At 37.2% G+C, this 20,395-nt stretch overlaps 1 protein-coding gene across 4 annotated transcripts in view; it reads left to right on the forward strand.

Moving 5' to 3' along the window:
- Positions 1–14,173, forward strand: part of ZNF644 (zinc finger protein 644) — a 105,406-nt gene extending 91,233 nt beyond the window's left edge. For 3 of the 4 annotated variants that reach the window (XM_074221697.1, XM_074221698.1, XM_074221696.1), the window contains one exon: positions 445–14,171. In XM_074221697.1, the coding sequence (XP_074077798.1) occupies positions 445–637 (193 nt within the window). In that variant the 3' untranslated portion in view covers positions 638–14,171. Of the gene's footprint in view, positions 1–444 lie in introns of all 4 variants that reach the window. The other variant, XM_074221699.1, reaches the window with a different exon arrangement.
- The last annotated feature ends 6,222 nt before the right edge of the window (positions 14,174–20,395 follow it).

A 20,395-nucleotide genomic window follows, 5' to 3' on the forward strand; every position in this document is an offset into this window, starting at 1 on the left:
TGCAGGCACAATTCAGAGTGGTCCTTCAACTTTCATATGTACGGGACATTTGTTTTTGAGAAGTCTGGTATGTTAAAATTTAAGACTTAAAACAGTTATCAAACCTCTCTTCTCTCAAAAGTAATGTTTCACTCAAATTGTCCTCGTGCATTTTAAATCTTTGTTTTGCTTCATCACATGCTGCTTCATATAGTATTTGTTTCTTTGTCATATCTTCCATATCACATTACAATTTCCTTTATGGGGGGGCGGGGCTTACCTTGTGTGCAGTTTTCATCTTGGTGTACCCAGCACATCTTTGTAGGATAATTTCCTTCATGGTTTTTTTTTTAGCTAACTTCTGCCTTCTGAAAGTCTAGAAACTGTTTGAGTTAAGGTTCTTTTGTTTCTTTACAGTCTTTGGTTTGATTTCAACTGAGACCACTTTGACTCTTGTCTCCACAGGTTTTGTGGCCTGGTCTTTCGAGGACCGTTGTCTGTTCAGGAAGACTGGATCAAGCACTTACAACGGCATATTGTCAATGCCAACCTTCCACGGACTGGGGCCGGCATGGTCGAAGTCACCTCTCTGCTCAAAAAGCCTGCTTCTATTACGGAAGCTTCATTTTCTTTATTGATGGCGGAAGCAGCATCATAGAACAAGGAACCTTTTGGATAACAGATTTGAATTGGGATGTAAATTTGAAATACTTTGTCATTTTTTTTAAAAGTTGCTACATTAAATTATGTTTATAAATCCTTAAGCAGGAGAAAGGGGAAGTGAATGACAGTGACATCAGAGCAAATTGAGTACTTTAAAGCAGTTACAGTAAGTAGTCTTTATATTTTATATAGGATGGAAGATGTGTTTTTAAGGTTTACTAAGCTTTTGTCAGTTAACTGTGTCCAATATCAATAACAAGATCATTACATGTAAGCAGCCATTTATCAATTGTTGCACTTGGGTACTTAGAGACAGATTTTATTGAAAAATTATGTTCTCTGCAGTGTTACCAGAATCAAGGCTCTGTTTTCCCCCTCTAAAAAGAGACTTGCATAGTAAAATAAGATATTCTATTTTGTTTGTATGTATGTAGTGTTTTGTACAATACCAGGAACTGCTAACTAAATTCACTCAATTTAGGGCATTAAATATCATGTACTTCATAGTTCAAGAGACTGTTCACTCAAATAGGGCAATGAGTACTATTCTATCTAGATGTGTAAGTGTTTTTTAAAAAATTACATGAAAATGTTTTTTTTTTGTACTAAAAGTGGAGGGAGATTTGTTTAAACAAATATTTCTAAAAGAAATATGTACATAGTACTGGAAATTATTTGTGGTAAGGAAATATTCTTTACTCCAGTTGCATTTCTCAGACAATAAAGTGGTGCATCCATGCTACCTCCTACTTTGTCAACAAAGATGCTATTTACCCTTTACATTTTTGTATCATAATAGATTGAAATCTAACTCTTTATTGCAAGACATCCTTTTGTTAACAACTTGTTTCTTTTTTGATGTTTTACTTAAAATTTGACTTGCTTACAAGATGGTTTTGCCTCTTTACTACTTTATTTAACACTGTAGAAATGTACTACTAATAATAAATGATGCTCACTACACCATTTAGAATAGCTTTCTTCATTTATAATTTGTTCCAAATTTGATCATTTCAGCAAAGTTTAATACATCAATTGAAATGTTTCTACATATGAAGAGAATGTTTACAACTTAAATTTTAGAACTTGTTTTAGATGTAATTATATGTACAAAAATTGTGTAACACTATGCTCATGCTAAGGACCGCCATAATGGAATTACTGAAATAAATGTGCTGTGAGGATAGAAAATATGGTGCAGGTGTCTTGGTCATGATAAATTGTGAATGTTTATTTACAATGTCTCCAAAAGTGATTTATTTTTATCCAGTAAATCACATTTCTTTGCAAATACCAGTTTTTGTATTCAAGTACCATTTTATTGATGTAGGATGGCTAATACTGTAGTTAGACCAAGGATATGCATTGATACTTTCCTTATTTGTAAATAAAGCAGTTAAAATGAGGTGTATTTTGGTAGAGTATATACATACCTCACTGCCAGTGAAATTGCTTTCTTATGGTATATCTCCTTACCAGAAAAATCACTAAATAAAAAAAGTCTAAAGAATTATAAATGTCTATAATTTGAAGCATTTATTTTCAGTAGTGTAAATCAGTTCACATAAAGTTTTCTTGATTTAAATTGGACACTCATTAATTTTAAAAGAAATACTTTATTATAGTTCACCATTCTTCTGAAAGAAGCAGTGAAAATAACATAAGGAACTTTTTAATTGAACTTGAAAAAAGTAAATTCTTTATTTTTTCTCCATAATCTAACAAGGCAGAGTATTAGATTCCTTACTTCTCAGGAAGAGAGGTTTGGACTCCTTTTTCTCATACTGCCATTGTGATTTTATTTCTTTCAAATCAAGCCTGAAACCCAGTAGCTGTGCCTTCTTGGCTTATCCAGATGGCTTTTTTTAAAAATGGAATCAACTATATTTTTGTAAAATCATTCTATCTCTAATTACTTCTCTTTAGATTTAAAAACAAACAAAAAAGGCTTAATAAAATTGAGACTGGTAGAACTAGAAAAACTTAATAAGAATATGTATAACTGTACCAGGATTTAATATATGAGAAAAATTAAACACATTTTCATCATTTGACCCTAGTGGAGATGTTGGCAAATGCACAAGCTTTTATTTGATCCCTCTGTGATTTTTAGTGTTTCCCTGTAGAGAAACTTCTAGTGCAGTAGGAACAGTGCTGGCCCTGGCCTCAGGAGTGTCCCCAATTCCCTTCTTGCCTCTGGCCTTGGGGGGCCTTCCATTCTCTCTGTCTCCCATGATCATACAGCTAGGGGATTCTTGGAAGGAATACTCCAGCACCTGAGAAGACTTGGTTGGGCCTCATGTAGGTGTTAGGTGGGAGGGTAAGAAGGGGAGACAAGCCATGTATGTGGTGGTGGGAAGAGTAGAGGTGAAACAGGGTTGGGTGTAGGCAAGAGAGCAAGTGGGGCGAGTCAGTGAAACCAGATAAGTAGGAATTTGTGTTTGTTTTGTTTGCTTTGTTTCTTTTTACCTCGAGACAGCTTGAATAGGAGAGTAATGTGGTTAAATCTGTGACTTGGGAATTTCATTTGGTGACTAGGTAGAGGCTTGGGCAGAGAGAACAACCAACCAGGTAAGAGAGGAGCCTGAAATAGGAGTGAAAGAATGGAGATAAATAGGGATAGTCACCAGGGAGAGAGGATCAAAGGGACTTGGTTAAATTATGGCCAGGGATAAATTGAGTCTCAGTCTGACTCTGAGGTGGAAAACCTGGGATATGGTTGAGATTTGTGGCATCCACTACAGAAATGTGCAAGTTCAGAATATTTGTTAGAAAATTCTTTTGTTTCTGCTACAGCCTACTCCCCCCAATTCCTCCTCCCCTTTTGTTTTTTTACCTCTGGCAGCAGGTGTTCAGTTCATCAAACACTATGGACAGTATGTAGCAATGTTTTTCTGTTTCTTCTTTTCTGCAGTTGTATTCTTTCTATTATATTTGCTTTCTATACTTAAATACCTGACTTCTATGGAACGAAGGACCTAAATTTTAAATTCCTAATGATTTGGAGGTTAATTTTTTTTTGTCATAGGTTCTGTTGAAAAATTTTAAGACAAGATTGTCAGTAGTAAAACATGCTCTTTAAAATTTTAAAGCTATATTTTTGGTAAATGAAAGAGAGTGAACTTTGAATGTTAAAATGAACATTTTACTAATGATGTCTTAAAAGAAAGTTTGACTTGGCATTTGTGAACACTAGGCAGAATAGGAAAGTTTACTTTTTTGCTAATACACTTTTGTGGCTTCACTTATATAGTCACAACCTATCATAAAATATATTTGGACTGAAAATATTTGATATTTTTGTGCTTTTAACTATGTGTAAGCATCCTTACAATTACCTCCCCCACCTCTGCCCCAAGCATAGTTCACCTTAGCCCCAAGATATTGTCTCATTATTTGGTGTATCACTGTGGTTTTTTGTTGTATGTTTGTTTTGGTGGTCTTTAGAAAATTGACTTATAGTAGTGATTACAAAAAGAGAAACTCATAAAAAAAATACAGCAGGAGTGAGTTTACATTTTTAGATATTGCACTACAATTAAATTTACACACCAAGAAATCTTAACATTTTTAAAATACTCATTTGGCAGAATAAAGAGATAATACTGACCAAACACCCCCCCCCCCCCCCATACCAAATAATGGGCCTCTGATATGTGCCTTGAATTATGATAGTGAGCTTGATTTGTTTTTGTTTTCCTTTTTTTAAAATTAAGTTTAGTTGACTAATTTGCTGTTTTGTTAACTTTTTGCTCTGATTTTTCTGAAAAATTCTCCTATAAGCTCAGATAACCAAATCATGTAGAAGTGGAGAATCTGTGAACTGGCAAGTCATTTCAATCACTCTGGACCTTCACTTCTTCATTTATGAAAATTGGGAAATATTCTTTGGATCATTGTTTCTGAATCCTATTGAGGTAGACAAATTATACTGCATGACAGTCTCTTCATATTCTTGTATCCATTCATTCATTCTTTTATTTAACTTCCTTTCCCATTTATGTGTCTATGATGATACATTTTATGCTTTGCATATATATCATCATTAGTAATGTAATTTAGCCTATTTGTGCATTCCACACATGTATTTTATTTTGAATCTCTTGGAATTTTGATTGTTCAGAGATTTTATTCCATATGGCTTCACTGGAAGATTATTGATGTTATTAAAAAAAAAAGATAGTTTTTGGTCTTAGGGAACTGTTTTGTATTATTTAGAGGCCTCTTGTTAAATTTTAGAACCACTTCATTTGCCCATGTTTGCCTTTTCTGTCAATATATTGGTCCTGTTGGACTTTGCTTCCAGCTCCATACCAGAGCTTGAACAGAGGATATTTGTCATTCACTTTTTTTCCCTCCTTTAGGCTACTCTATAGTACATTTATTATCATTCCAGCCTAAAGTGCCACAGTATATGTATCTAGAATATAAAGTAGAACCTTGCTAATCGTGATGTAATATCAGCAGGCAATCTTCAATAAATGGTGGTGTTGGGGCCTGAAAGGGATGAGAGAAGAAAATGGAGCAATCATGTAATTAGTATACTTTATTCTTATTTTGTTCTTTAACCTTCCCCCTTTTTTTTAAATCTTTTAAAAATTTTTTATTTATTTAAGGCAGTGGGATTAAGTGACTTGCCCAAGACTCTAACAGCTAGGCAGTTATTAAGTGTCTGAGGCCAGATTTGGACTCAGGTCCTCCTGACTCCAGGGCCAGTGCTCTATCCACTGCACCACCTAGCTGCCCCTTCTTTAACCCTCTTTTAAAAAAAATTATTTTTCCAGTTTTATGTAAAAGTAATTTTCAACATTCATTTTTGTAGTCTTTTACCTCCCCCCTCCCCTCTCCTGGTCCTAGGATTGTAAGTAATCTGATGTAGCCCTCCTTCTTAAGAGCTTTGGAGAGACAGTCTATCATTTTAAATAGAGTGCTGCATGCTGAGAGTAGTCAGGAGCTGGGTCCTAATCCTGACTCTGATAACTAAGTGACTTGACTGTGGACAAGTAACTTAACTTCCTTTAAAACCCTCAGGTAAATCTTTCATTATAAATTATAATACTTATCAGTTTGGGGGGTGAGTGGGGGTGGTTCACATGCCAGAAAAATCCTTAATGTTTTTAAATCACATATAACTTATTAATTTATCCACTCCTGTTTCTACATCTAGAAGCTTCACTATGGATTACCAACTCATTTAATTCTAATGGCGCTTGACTTTAAGGGAATAGTGTGATGAGAGTAGAAAATTGTGAAGATGGGTCTGTTCCCTCATTACTAATTGTATATCATTCTTTTTTGCGGGAAGACTGTGTATTTGTGTGTGTGTGTGTGTGTGTGTGTGTGTGTGTGTGTGTACACAGAAACTGTAAAACTTGGTGAGAGTGATTTTATTGTTGATTGGGGTAGTTGGTCTCTGTTTTTTCTGTTTGCTCAATATTTGGAAGTGTAAATGTAAGAGTGTTTTTCGGTTGTTTTTGAGTAGGGTTGTTGGTTGCTGTTTTTTCTTGTTTGGGGCATAATTAATAAAGTCATTAAATCTGTGCTTATAGATAAATGAAATAAAAAATTTTAAGAACCAAATTTGATAGTAATAAGCAGCATGCCAAGTCTGGAGTTGTTTTTGGACTGCTTTGTAAGTCAATTTGTTAGTCTTACATATTACTCAAAAAGTGGCAGAATTCCTTTAGTACTAATCCATGAAAGCTATAATACTTGAATATATATATTCCATTAAGAATAGGAAAATGTTTTGGAAAAAAAGCATGAAGGATTACTGCTCCATGTTTATTCATTTTTATCTTTGTTATGTCTGTTCACTTAAGTTTTGTGATTATTTTTAAAATAGTTGCCAAATATTAGCAGGTGCTATTTATTATTATTCTGCTTTCCCTGTACTCTGATGACAAGATGACCAAGCTAATAATTGAAAAGTTCTGTTGCAAGACCATTTCAAAATTGGAACATGATTCCCCAAGAGATGAAAGAAAATTATGTCTGAATATGGTTTTTATGAGTAGAAGTTTTACTTTCATTGAGAAATCCATAGACACTGAAAATAGCATGATGAATGAAAGTATCAGTTATTCATGCTAGTTTCCCACCCAGAAGATAATACAGATGAGGCCTCCCGTTTCTTCCATCTTTTCATTAGGGTGCCTTATGTTTCTCCTTTACCTTTAAGGATTCCCCCTTTCCTCTATTAGACATCTGCTACTGTCATATTTTCTCCTCGTGAGACAGCAGGCAAATGGCCTTCTCCAAGACCAGAGCCAACCTTGCTCTTTGAATGAGCCATCAGGGGACACAGACAGCCCTGCCCTGGGCTTGAGCACTTAGATACCCCAACATATAGGGACTAACTACCAAACCTGAGCATCCTATATGGCTACAAGAGAGCACCCGAGTCGGGAGCCTACAGATACCGTTCTGATGCTCTTTAAAACATCTGCTAGCTGTGACTCTGGAAGGGTGGGCAGTGTGGGAGCCTTGTCTTCCCTAGCCTTGCGTGGCAGCTACTGAAGAAATGCCAGCTAGTGGTCACTTAAAAAGGTTCTGTTTGAAAGTTTACGAACTATACTCTTAAGACACCAACCTTCTGAATTTCCTTAGGCCTTCTCTGGTCTTTGGCCAAAAAGGGGGTAATTGAGTGAGTAGCATCATAGGCTTCTTGAGCTCCTTTATCCTGAGGCCTGCTATTTAGTTGATAAAGATTTACCATATACAGCCATAGAATATTATTTCTACCAATCTGGTAGAAATAGTTTAACGAGAATCCTGCTATTATGTCTGTTTTCTAGTTTATCACTGAAGAAAAATAGTGAAATGGTTCATCATCTTAAGAGTCAAGGTGGGGGATGGGGAGGAGGAGCTTTCTAAATGGGAATTCATTCCTAAAACCAAATTGAGGCCATGACAAATTAACTAAATAACTTTACTTTGGATTTTCACTTCAATTTTTAATATATTTGAATTTGCTACTTTTAGAGAACCTGTTTTTGCTACTTGGCACTTCAAATCCTTAGTCACATTTTTATCATTCCTCATTGCTGATTCATCCTCATTTTGTCCCCGTCTCCTCTTAACTCTGATTTTACTTGACCTGAGCTCTTCTTGCCAGTGTTATACTTTCTCTCTTCAAATAATGAGATTGGGACTGAACTTGTAATTCTGTTAGAGGGCCAGACTATCCCCTGCCCTAAACTGAAAGCATGCTAACCCTAGGATAATCATTGTATCATTTTCATCAAAATGTGAATTTGCTTTTGTTCTTAATACAATTTACCCTCCTAATGTTAAACTGAAGTAATCCTATATTTCTTTGTTTCAAATTCCTCCAAATTTCCTTGGAGGAGAATGAGAGAGGAGGCACAGTTTGTCCTTTATTGGAATAGAGTCTAATAATGAAAATTGTTACCATTTATATAATAGTTCAAAATATGCAAATTGTTTTACATATATTATCTTATTTGATCCCCCCTAGCAATCCTAGGAGGTAAGTGTTATTATTTTTGCCATTTTACAGATAATTAACCTCTCTCAGCCTCAGTTTTCTTGATTTGTTTATTTTCACATATCTAATAATGTCTGAGGTAAGATTTTGAACTACAGATCCAATCCTCCACCATAGCTCTCCCTAGCTTTCTCAAGTAACAGGTAAATAAATTTATATTAGGAATTATTTGTTTATGAAAAATTGATTTTTAAGGATATTTTAATAGGCTTAATCCATATGTCTTCCAATGTACTCTAATTGCTGTCCTTTTAGGATGATGGTATAAGGAGAACTCATAGTCATGATAATGACCTTGAAGCCCTATACTGTCCTATACTATTCCTTCTGAATCTCTCTCCCCCTAAGAAAAATTAAATTCACTTTCATTCTTTAATAACTTGTAATTCGTATCTGGTATAAATGGTAGCACTTTGCTAAACTGAAATTCATTATTATTCAATGAAGTTAAAACATCCCATGCAATTACTTTTACTTTTGATCAAATGTTTAACTTTACTTTCTTGCATAAATTTATTAAGCATCAGTATTTTTTTCAGTGTGACTTTTCCCCCCTACTCTCCTTTCTACATCCTGTAGTTTTATGTAATATGTCTTTAGCTAAATCACTATTAGTAGCTCATGGCACTAGTAGCTAGTAAATAGTAGCTAAATCACCAATGTAGCTCATATAGGAAACTGACTTGGGGCTCTATTTCTCATGGATTTTAATGAGAGAATCAATTCTGGCTATATTTTTGTGTGCTAATTCCATTGGCATTTTAATAACTCATTCCAACATAAACTATAGAAAGAGGTATATGAAACTTTCTCTAGGATTCTTTAAGGGGCGGCTAGGTGGCGCAGTGGATTAGAGCACCAACATCTGAGTTCAAATCCGGCCTTAAAATTCTTCAAAAAAAATTCTTTAAAAATACATATTTTGATGTATTTATAATATGTTTTAATGCATTTTAAGCAATAATATTTTCCTACCAATAATAAAAATAATACCTATTTAGCATAGAAGTAACTTCTTCCAAAAATAAGTAATCATCCCATTTGGTAGACCTTAATGTGTAATAATTCACTATTTCTAATTTATGTTTCAGGTCCATTAAAAACCTATTCTGTGGTGGGGTATACTCAAGGATACCAATATACAATGTTCTCCCTCTCTGTTAGCTTTCCTTTTTAATGAATAGAATTTCCTTAGATTTTCTCTTACTTTTCTGTCCTGTTCAATTATTTGAGTGAAGGAAGAGCCAGAAAACAAAACCTTTTATAGAGTAGCTAGTAAAATATTCTGTAGTAAAAAATGTGGAAGTAGTGTTTTTAAAAACTTTAAGTTGATAGAAATTAAACATTTGATCAATGATGTTTCTGAAATCTTGACTAGTTCATGAATGCACTTTATTGGTGGTTGCCTCCATCCTAAATTAACGTATTATTATTATTATTATTGGATTTTTATTTGAAAGAGCACCAGATTACATATACCACAAATAAGAAGAAATATAATCCACAGTCTGGTAGCTTTACATGTGCTTCACACACCTGGTACATTATTTTGAAAAGATGTACAATTGAAAATGGTTTTTCCCTAATATAATGAGTATTTCATTTCATTATATTATTGGTATAAATCAATTTTGTTGTAATGCAATCCTTTAGGAGTTATAATTCTAAAAGTAAAGAAGTGACTATGTTAGAAATATTGCCTACATGTAGCAAATAGAAAAGAACTTCCTAAAAACATGAATCTCCTTTTTCCCTTAGACTTCCCAAAATGTTTAGCTTACTGTACTTGGAAAGGACTTTCTGAACTGTAGAAAAGTCTATCAGTTTTATTAGTTTCTTAAAGTTTTTGAACACCTTTACACAGGCTCAATAAAAAGGATTTATGTGAGGGCAGAGAGTTGCCCCAGATCTTCTCTGAGGGGCATTTTGAGGATGTTCCTCCTTCATTAATGTTGTAGGGAGAAGCAGTTCTCTTTCTGAGAAACTTTGATTACGTGTCAGTAGTTTCTGCTCAAAATTCTTTGTCTCCTATCTGATACAGGTAGAAAGGTATCAACTAAAAATGGAGTATTTTTCATTTACTATTAAAGTATAATTTTTTTTCCCTTGCCAATGAGGTGACCCTCCAGTCTAGTAGGAGTGGTCATTATTCAGTGAAAAGTAACGGAAAACAGCCATTCTCAGGGAGAGCATTTGATCCTACTCCTGCCCTGGTTTATCAATAGAATAAAGTATTCAGAATTACTCTAACATTTGCAGATAGGAAATACAAATTATAATATAAATTATATAATAAATAATATATTAAATATAAATTGTCTTAATAAAACGCATTTTCCCCATATAACTATTTATTTATAAAAATGGGTTGGGCTATATTTTGGCAAGGATAAAAGGCATAGCTAGTGGCATATCATATCACTGCATGGAGGCTAGCAATTAGAATGTAGCCAGACAAAATCACAAGGGGGTCTATAAATAAATAAAAGAAAGCCTTAATGTGATTTAAATACCGTGACTGAGTTGTATTCAGTGACAGCCTGGTCACCAAGTACAGTGCGACATCATGCTCTATAGAGATAGATTCCAGCAAAAGCCTTCTCCATCAGCCATCTGGCCCCCGACTCTCAAAGTCCAACTCCCTGAATGACACGTAACCCAGGGGGATGCACCAAATTTGCTTAAGCATAAGCACATCATCTTCTCATAACAAAAGCCTGAATATGACCCTAATTTTTAGTTACAAGAAATATCTTGAGGATATTAATAAAAACAAGATAATATCGTGGTACTACATGTAAACCCATAAGGCTTATTGTTGTTTTTAAGAAATATAACTAGTTTGATTTAAATATCAATTTTAGCTTAAACTGGGAGAGTAGGAAGGTGTTCCTTAAAAATTTACTTTTATAATAAAGGGGGGAGGGGGAGGAATGACCTGTTTCTCTCTAGATATTACTAAGAACTAGTTAGATTTTTCAACACATTCCTAAGCCTTGGAATTTTCCCATTCACTAGATCTTAGGGAATCTGTGGGAAGAATAATAAAACAGATGAATTCTGTTTTAGAATAACTTCCCCTCTTAGAAATTTCAGACACGTTCTATAATAAAGATAAAGAACAAAGAATGCTAATTGTATTCCTCCTTAGAATGTCAGCCAATCTTCCTAAATCCCTTTGAAAGGTATTGTTTCTCAGTTTTTCAGTTTGTTGACTAATTTTTCTGTTTCCACAAGGACATACCATAGCTAGATGTGAGTTTATTAATAAAAAGAAAAGCTCGCCAGACCTTCCCTCTTTAGTTAACCTTTGACCTTATATAGTGAATAGTTTCTTAGTTGCTGTTAAGCAATTCAATGATTGTATTTTATATGGTTCTACCCAGGACTGGGCTGGACTGACTGAGGAGAGCCGATGGTTAAACTTTTAGTGTGACTGTTTACATCTAGCAACCCAGCAGACCAGAGCATTCCCAAGGAAATGTGCCAGAGCCAGTGCTTCCTGGCTCAGGAGAGCTGGTTGTGAAGATTTCCTCATGACCATTTGCATCTTGCAAGTTGGCAAACTCCAAATCGGGTTTGATTTTTTTTTGTTTGTTTGTTTGATTGTCTTAAAACCATGGAGGAGCTGAGCTGTAAGTTTTCTGTGCGTGCACATAAATTTGTGTATAATTTATTTTTTGCCACCTCACCCCAATTATAAAAAAAGGTCTCTAAAAAGTAGTTACTCAGCATTGTTCTATGAACTCTCAAGCATACCTAGTATTATTTCTGACAGATGCTGGAAGAGTAGTACATGGAAGTTGGTTTGGAAAAACTTAAACTACTACTCACTAATTGAATTATTAGGAGGCAGTAAATAGCTCTAGAGGTAAAATCAATCACTTTGGAGGATATCTATGAAAGATAAAAGAAAACTGAAAGTATTCTCTAGATACAAACACAAAATAAGGATAAAGGAAAACTATCCTTCCCTTTAAAGAAAAATGATGAAAAACAAGGATGTTATGAAATAATCCTTTTTGAATATCCTTTTCTTAAGCCTCAATTGTTAGGGTGACTTTAGTACATGGAATCAGAGAGTAAGTTGCCTGAAGGATGATAAATACTGCTGAAGAGAGTACCTGTTCCAAATGTGTGGACGCAGGGCTCTTAAGTTCATATAGCTAGATGTTTACAAGACATGGATTTTGGTGATTTTCTAATACTTTGTTCAAGGAGTTAATTCAAATTTTGAGAGTTTATGAAATGACTACTATGAATTTATTTTCTGTTTGCCTGTTTCAGAAGACTGAAGTCACAGGTCTGTGAACTTTTTCTGGAGAAAATTTAGATTAAAAAATCAATTGTAAACATTAGAAAAAAAGGATAATATATACTAATAGTTGTATTACTTGATAAAGGTTCAAGCCTATTGTCAGTTTAATATTAAGCTATATGCCACTGTCTAGACTGTATCACCCACAGATATATGGCTGTGTATAATGATACAGAAGATGGTGATCAGCTGTTCTCTCTTCCCCTGGAGGACCAAACAATGGGACATGGACATTAATTATAGCATGAGGGATTTGGGCTAAGTATGAGGAATAATATTGTTAATTGAAAATGGTTTACCAGGACCATCTTATTCTGTGGTGGTCCCTAAAAAAAACCTGTGTAATCCTTAGGAACATTTATAGAACACCCGTCATGTGCAAAGAAACACAGTAATAGCTGTAAGGATTGTCAGGAATTCAGAGTGTGTGACCCACCCCCATGGAAACCCATGTGTGTCTGCCGGTTTGTGTGCATGCGAAATCCTGCCTATATCACACACATGACACACGCATGTACATCCCAAATGACAGGAAAAGAGAAAAGGAGCAAATAAGATGTAACTGGTGAGACCTGAGAAATTATTCCATCATGCCAATTGCTTTTGGACTTTTAGAGAGTTTTCTTTTTATTTTTTGCCAGTTCTCACAATTTTGAATCAAATTTGATTCCCCTTGGCATCTTCTAGCTAGATCATCCTTATCCTGGAGAGAGTTTCCAAACATTTGGCACCTGGGTTGTATTTTTGATCACTGTGTCTCTTTCTTAGAGCAGCCTTCCACTTCCAAATGATGAGGCAGGATTTGGACTCTCTCAGAAAACCCTGGGGCCCTCCATGAGCATGGTGCCAGTGAGACTCTGTGCCTGGGAACTAATGACTTGCCCTGGTAATGCCAAAAACGACAGTGCTGATTCACTGGTAAGGGAGGTGGTGGACTCCTTGGTCTTGAACTTCACTCAAATGACCTGAAAAGATCTGTCCCTTCTGTGTCTTTGCTTAGGAGAAAAATCTGAAAGACTATTGTCAGCGGCCCACTGCCCAGCACTCAGAGTTCTACCGCCCCGCTCCTCCTCGTCACCTTGAGAAACGGGGGGTCTGTGCCCAGTGCTGTCGTGGAGCGTTCTGAGGGGGGAAGGGAGGAGAAAGCTGAACTTTCTACCAGTTAGAGCTGTACAAAACTGAGACGGCTGCCCTGGAGTGGGGTGCCTTGAAGCTGGACCGAGGCAGACCCTTTCCAGGCCTGCCCTTGAGGGAGAAGCATGTTTCAAGTGAGGGTTGGACTAATTTACTTACCCATTTTTCTTTCCACTGGGGGGATCTTGATCTTTTATTGTTTGCATGACCAAATAGTGTCTTTTTGGGGCCCCCCCCATTAGGTGTGATGTATTCTCCTATCAGCCTTTCGGTGAGTGTGGAGTGGAGGAGAGGGAAGGAAGAATTCCTGGTTCAGTATCTTGGGCTCTTGGCCTGTCATATAATTTGTATCAGAATCTTTATCTGGAGCTCAGCAGTTCTTCAATAAGAACTAAATGAGGTCAGTTCAGTCTCAGTCATGTGCAGTCATGAGAAAGGTGCTTTCTTTTTTCAATTTTTTTTTTCAAGGCAGTGTGTTTAACGATTTGCCCAAGGCCACACAGCCGGGCGATTATTAGGTGTGTGAGGCCGGATTTGAACTCCGGCCCTCCATCTGCGCCGGCCCGAAAGAGCAGAAGCAGGTGCTGGGCCTCCGGGGGCCGGGGGCGGGCTGCCGCCGGCTGGAGCGGGAAGCCACGGGTCCCCCACGTCGGGCCCTGCGCCCCCGCTTGTTCCCTGGGGGCCCCCGTTCCGGGGGTGGGGGGCGCCTGGCTAGAAAGGCCCGGTATGCGCAGCTGCGGACCCGACAGGAGCCCCCCGGGAGGCGGCCCGGGCCCGGGCCCTCCGGAGCAGGACACGGCACTCGGCCGGGCGGCGAGGCTTGATCCGTGCGAGGGTCGGCGGCCCGAGCCCCCCCGCCGCGGAACCAGGCAGGAGGTGAACCCCGAGTCCGCCCGGGCCCCGCGGCCCGACTGCCCCCTGCAGCGGGTGGTCCGGAGCCGCCTGGGCCAGCCGCCTGGGAAGTGTCCCAGCGCCGGACCTCGGGGCCCTGGAGCACAGCTGCACAGCCCCCGGGCCACCTCGGGCCACCTCCGGCCCAGCCTCCCTAGCTGGCATCCAGCGCCCAGCTCCCCGTTGGACCTTCGTCCTGTCATTTCTGTGCCAAATAGACAAATCAGTTTCATGTTCGCAATAATCCTGCAAGTATCTGAACAGTGACCAACATGCCGTTCCCCAGGGTAGCCCTCATCCCCAGTTCACTCAGCTCATCTCCCCACAGAGTGTTGGTTAACTTCTTTGTGGACCTGGTCGTCCCGGTCTAGACATTCCCGTTGTTTATTCTAAAATGTGAAAGCCAGAACTGGATGTGGTTTTCAGATGTAGCCTGATCAGAGGACAGAGCAGCAGAATTCCTCATGATTCCAGATACTATTTTCTGTTTCTTTTATTTTAAAGATTTTATTTATTTTGAGTTGTACAATTTTCCCCTTAATCTTACTTCCCACCCCCCACAGAAGGTAATTTGCCAGTCTTTACATTGTTTCCGTGGTAGACGCTGATCCAGCATGAGTGTGATGAGAGAGAAATCATATCCTTAAGGAAGAAACAGCATAAGAGATAGCAAGATCAGAAAATAAGATATCAGGTTTTTCCTTCTAAATTTAAGGAAATAGCCCTTGGCCATCACAGAGAGCCCCAAATTGTGCCTGATTGTTGCACTGATGCAATGAGCAAGTCCTTCAAGGTTGATCATCACTCCCATGTTGTTGTTAGGGTGCACAGTGTTTTTCTGGTTCTGCTCATCTCACTCAGCATCAGATACTATTTTCTATTAAAGCAGCAGCTCAAAAAGGTGTGTGAGTGTGTTTTAATTTGAACTTCATTATCCCCTTCCTCACTTTCACAGCAGGTGATATTTTTTTTTTAACTCAAATGCAGGATATTACATTAATTAATCTTGGTTATGTTTATCTTATTAACTTTATCCCAGTGTTTCAGCCCATCAAGATCATTTTGGAGTCCACTTCTAGCATCCATTTCCTGCTTCAAGTCATTCTCAAATTTGATAAACTTGACATTTCTGCCTTCTTCAAAGTCATTGATATGTGTGTATCCAGAGTCTAGGGCAGAGCCCTATGCCTCTCCCCTAGACATCTCTCTATTTTGGGTTTTTGTTTTTGGGGTTTTTTTCCCAAGGCCAGGGGTTAAGTGGCTTACCCAAGGCCACAAAGCTGCTAGGTAATTATTAAGTGTCTGAGACTGGATTTGAACTCAGGTACTCCGGACTCCAGGGCCAGAGCTCTATCCGCTGCACCACCTAGCCACCTACATCTCTCTCATTTTGACAGGGATCCATTTTTCATCCGTCATTTCATCAGCTCTGAAAACTACCTAACTACTATCATCCCTAGAAAATCTCCTTTTTATCAGTGAAGTTAGTTAAGGTATAGCCCAAGAGTGATGAAAGGCAAAATCAAAAGTACAAAATATACTGAAAAATTTATAGGAGCAGTCTTGGTGGTTACAAGCAACTAAAAACTAAGCATTCCTTGATTAGGAATTACCCCCCCAAATTTGAAAAATTTCTGAAATAACCTGTAATTGAATATTGTTGTACAATATGAAATGAATAGGAAGAGTTCAAAACAACAAGAAGCTTTATCTGAACTTGGTGAAGTGTGAAGTAAAGAGAACCAAGAGAACAAACATAAACAATGACTGAAGAAATTTAGTAAGTTTGAAAAGGAGAAGCATTCATATAACAAATCCTTGAAAGGAAGTTGAATTAAACTCTTGAGCAATGGAGAAACCAGTGAAGATTTTAGAGAAGAAATAATGAAGCACACCTCCAACATGGTACTTAGATGTGGAGTTCTATATCAAGACAGAATATATATTCTCAGACAATGTGTTTTATTTGTCACAAAGCACTGTTCAGTTTGTATGACTGACTGGGAAATTGTGATATAAAAACAAAAAGCATCAATGAAGTGTATTTTTACAAAAAAAAGAATGAGAGATTTTTGTGATATGCACTAATCTGGTAGCTCTGGAAAGGGAATAAGATTGTGACATAATGTGATTGTGACATAAGGTACATAGCAGATTGTAATAATAATCTCAGTTTTAAGTTCTCACAAATGATCCCTTTACCTTCTAGAGTTTTATCAGAAATAAATGTTAAGTTCAGAGAGCCCTATAATTTGAAGTATCCACCACAGCCTTATTTTTGAATATTGGGATGTCTGCTTATCTCTAGACCTCCATCTCTTCTCCATCTACCATGATACTTCAGTGATTGGGGAAAAAAAAAGTGGTTTCAATCACTTTAGTGTTTTCAGTGTGTTTATTCAGGCCATCTCTTTAAATAGAAGTGTTTCTTCCCTTGCCATCTCATTTATTTCAATTTTTAGTTAAAACTTTTCTCTCCATTTCAAAGATCATTTTTTTAATAGGTAAAACAAAAAGAAACCCAAGTTGAGTTTCAGCTTGTCTGTTATTTATTATCTTCCCATCTACCTCAAGCAGACCTGTTTTTTCAATCATAGCTGTTTCCCCTCAAACATGGCTTTTTAAAAATTTTTCTTATCCTTCGTGGTTATGGTAATCCTTGACTCTAATAGACTTTTATCGTCTAACTTTTTTTTTAAGGTTTTTTTTTTATAAGGCAAATGGGGTTAAGTGGCCTGCCCAAGGCCACACAGCTAGGTAATTATTAAGTGTCTGAGTCCAAATTTGAACTCAGGTCCTCCTGACTCTGGGGTCTGTGCTCTATTCATTGTGCCACCTAGCTGCCTCTTCTAACTATTCTTAAAGAACTCTGTCTGACCTGTCTCAGACCTCTGGTTTTCTTACTGATAAGAATCAGGTCCATAATAACAGATGCTCATTTTTTTTCTTTCACATTTCTCAAAATTAAATTGTCAGTAAAACTTGATAAGTATTTTCAGCTCCTTTGTTTTTTAGCATGGAGACCTTCTTCACGGTTGGCATTCTTACTAGCATTTTTGTGAGCATTTTCATTCACCCAGTTCCAAATCCATCTTAACTACACTATTCTCTAGGCTGTGTCTCTTAATCTTTTCCTAAAAACAAACATAAAGCAAAAGTATGAGAGACTTTGTCAAATGCTTAATTAAAATTTAAGCAATTTATTTCTATATCCTCCTGACCATATGTTAAAAAGAACAACAAAAAAAGGCAAAAAATCGTGATTAATATGATAGGACCAGTTCTTAATGCAGCCATTCATTAGCTCTTTGTGATAACTGCTTCTTTTTCTATATGATCATTATAGCTCTTTAATAGCCTGTTCTAGAATGTTACTGGAATTCCAAGACATGTTCACTGGCTTCTAGTTTTCAAACTTTGCTTTCCATTTTTGAAACCCTGGGCATTACCCTTGTAAGAAGCCTAGATCTCCTTCCTTGTGTCCCAAACCCTTGATATTACTAATGTGAAGAAACGGAAGCACTTTCCCATGTAAAAAGTATACTATTTTTAGACTGGAAAGTGGAAATTTGTAATATTTCTTGCTACATGTTTTCCTTACAAATAGACCACTGTGTGCTGGTACCCATTATATTCTAACTTTATACTCCCATCCCTAGAATTGCCCTGCTTTCCCATTCATTAGTCTGTCACACCTCATTTATTCCTTGTCTTCACAACCCAGTTGGAGAACTAAGCCATCCACTTTAGGAGTGAACATGGCCCTGAAACTTGTTTGCATCCCATGGCTCAATTATTCCCCCTTTTTTTTTTTAAGTTTTTTTTTTGTAAGGCAAATGGGCTTAAGTGGCTTGCCCAAGGCCACACAGCTAGGTAATTATTAAGTGTCTGAGACCAGATTTGAACCCAGGTACTCCTGACTCCAAGGCTGGTGCTTTATCCACTGTGCCACCTAGCCGCCCCCCCATTCCCTCTTTTTTAATACATAATAGTAATTTTGAAAAGCCTTGAATAATCCAGGAAAACGCAAAGCACTCAATTTGTGATCTCAGCTTTTTCTAGTTACTTACTCACCAGCTCTTTAATGACCTGTTGTAGAATTTGACCAGTCTAAAAGCTCTTTTTCCAGTGACTTGTCTGGCAGGAACTGATGCTTGAGAATGGACAAGCCATTTGACTTTTTTTTTCTATTCATCTGCTTCAAGTTTTCTGCAGTTTTTTTTAAGAGAGGGAATGAGTGCCCCCAAAAAGAGAGGGAAGGCTGAAGGTTTGAAAGACAATCATGAGAAACTGGTCAGAAAGGTCACAGATGTCTGTATGAGGAGCAGAAATGTCACACTGCTCCTTCAACCTTGGGATGAGAAGAGTAGAGACGGGGAGCAGGGAGGTGTGATGCTAAGACAGGATGATAATGGGTGGGAGCAGAGGGAGGGACGAGGGATTTCAGCCTGATGCACAAAGATTTCCTGCCTCGACTTTTCTACAGCTCCTAGGGAGAACAGCCTTGTTTTATCTTCCCATATACAGAAATTTGAATGACTAGGATTTGCCTTAAACTCTGTATTCTGTCATTAAGGGTGCAGTAATTGGGAAAACTCAGAAAGCAAGGAAATTCAAACTTGTTTCTCCAATTTCCACTGATAGGCAGGCTCATTCAAAAGGAGAGAATTTATTGAATTGTTTTAATACTTTTGTAGAATAGAGTGAATTTCTTCACCTAAATTCCCCTTGGATTAAAATGAGTCGGGGTAGTTTGCTAAGTGAGCTTTCAGAGTAGAAATTTGTGCCCAAGAAGAGAGTGAGTGGTTAAAGAAAAAGATATACTCCAAGGGAAGAGTATATTGGAAATAACTCCCTACTGCATGGTAGAGAGGAAAGGGAGAAACAAAACGACTCACCCAACAGTTGTGAATTGAAATTCCAGTCCCTGTTCTATAGTGGACAAATTCCATTCTCTTCCCATTTTGAAAACATTTGCCTTCTATTTCTGAGATACTCCTTTCATTCCCCATTATCATTTAAATATCACTGTTTTCCTCCTTTGAGAATTTAAAAAACAGAACACTAAAGGAAAGAAGTTAGCACCTGTGGGTTCTTTTAGGAACTTCTACGTTGGATATCCTAAGTTGGATCAAAGTGCAAATTTTGGAGTTGAGCCTTTCCTATTTAGTAACTTCTATCCAATTTTCTCCTCATTGGGATTATTTCCCTGTGCATTTATAGAATTTCATTCTTTAACGATTCCTGTCCCTTTTAGACTGACTTTGTAGATTTCTAGTTAATGAGTTACTTAATCCTTTCTTTTAACTTTTTACAATGAAAACAGGGAAGGGACATGTTGATTTTTAGCCTAATGCACAGATTTCCTGCTTCTACTTTCCACAGCTCCTGGGAAGAGAGAAAAGCCTTGCTATATCTCCCTTCTCATATGTAGAAGTTAACATCTATGAATTACCTTAATTAAATTTCTTTTTATTAAGGCTGTGGCTAATTGTTAAACTCTGCATCCTATCTTTAAGGGTGCATGTTAGACTAAATTACAGGTTAGACTCTTGTTTCTGTGGTTCATCTTTTTCACAAATTCCAAGATGGCTTTGCTTCCCAATATTTCCAGCCCCAAGCAACCACTTTTTCCTAATTGATGAGTACCATTCTGATCCACAATAAGATTCTTCTTGTTCAAGTCCTCCATTTTTTTGCAGGATGAAATTATCATTGAGGCAAATCAAGGTTTTTAGCTATTTTGTTTCTGATGTGAATAGAGAGAACAGGCGGAGCCTGTGGACTCTTGTTAATATTTCTGGCTTGACTTACAATGAAAACATCTCCAATAGAATATAAGCTGCTTGAGAGTGGGGGCTTTCCATAATTTGTGTCGCTATTACCCAATTGTTTCCTTT

This window comes from Macrotis lagotis, chromosome 2 (genome assembly GCF_037893015.1).
Source record: "Macrotis lagotis isolate mMagLag1 chromosome 2, bilby.v1.9.chrom.fasta, whole genome shotgun sequence".
NCBI lineage: Eukaryota > Metazoa > Chordata > Mammalia > Peramelemorphia > Peramelidae > Macrotis > Macrotis lagotis.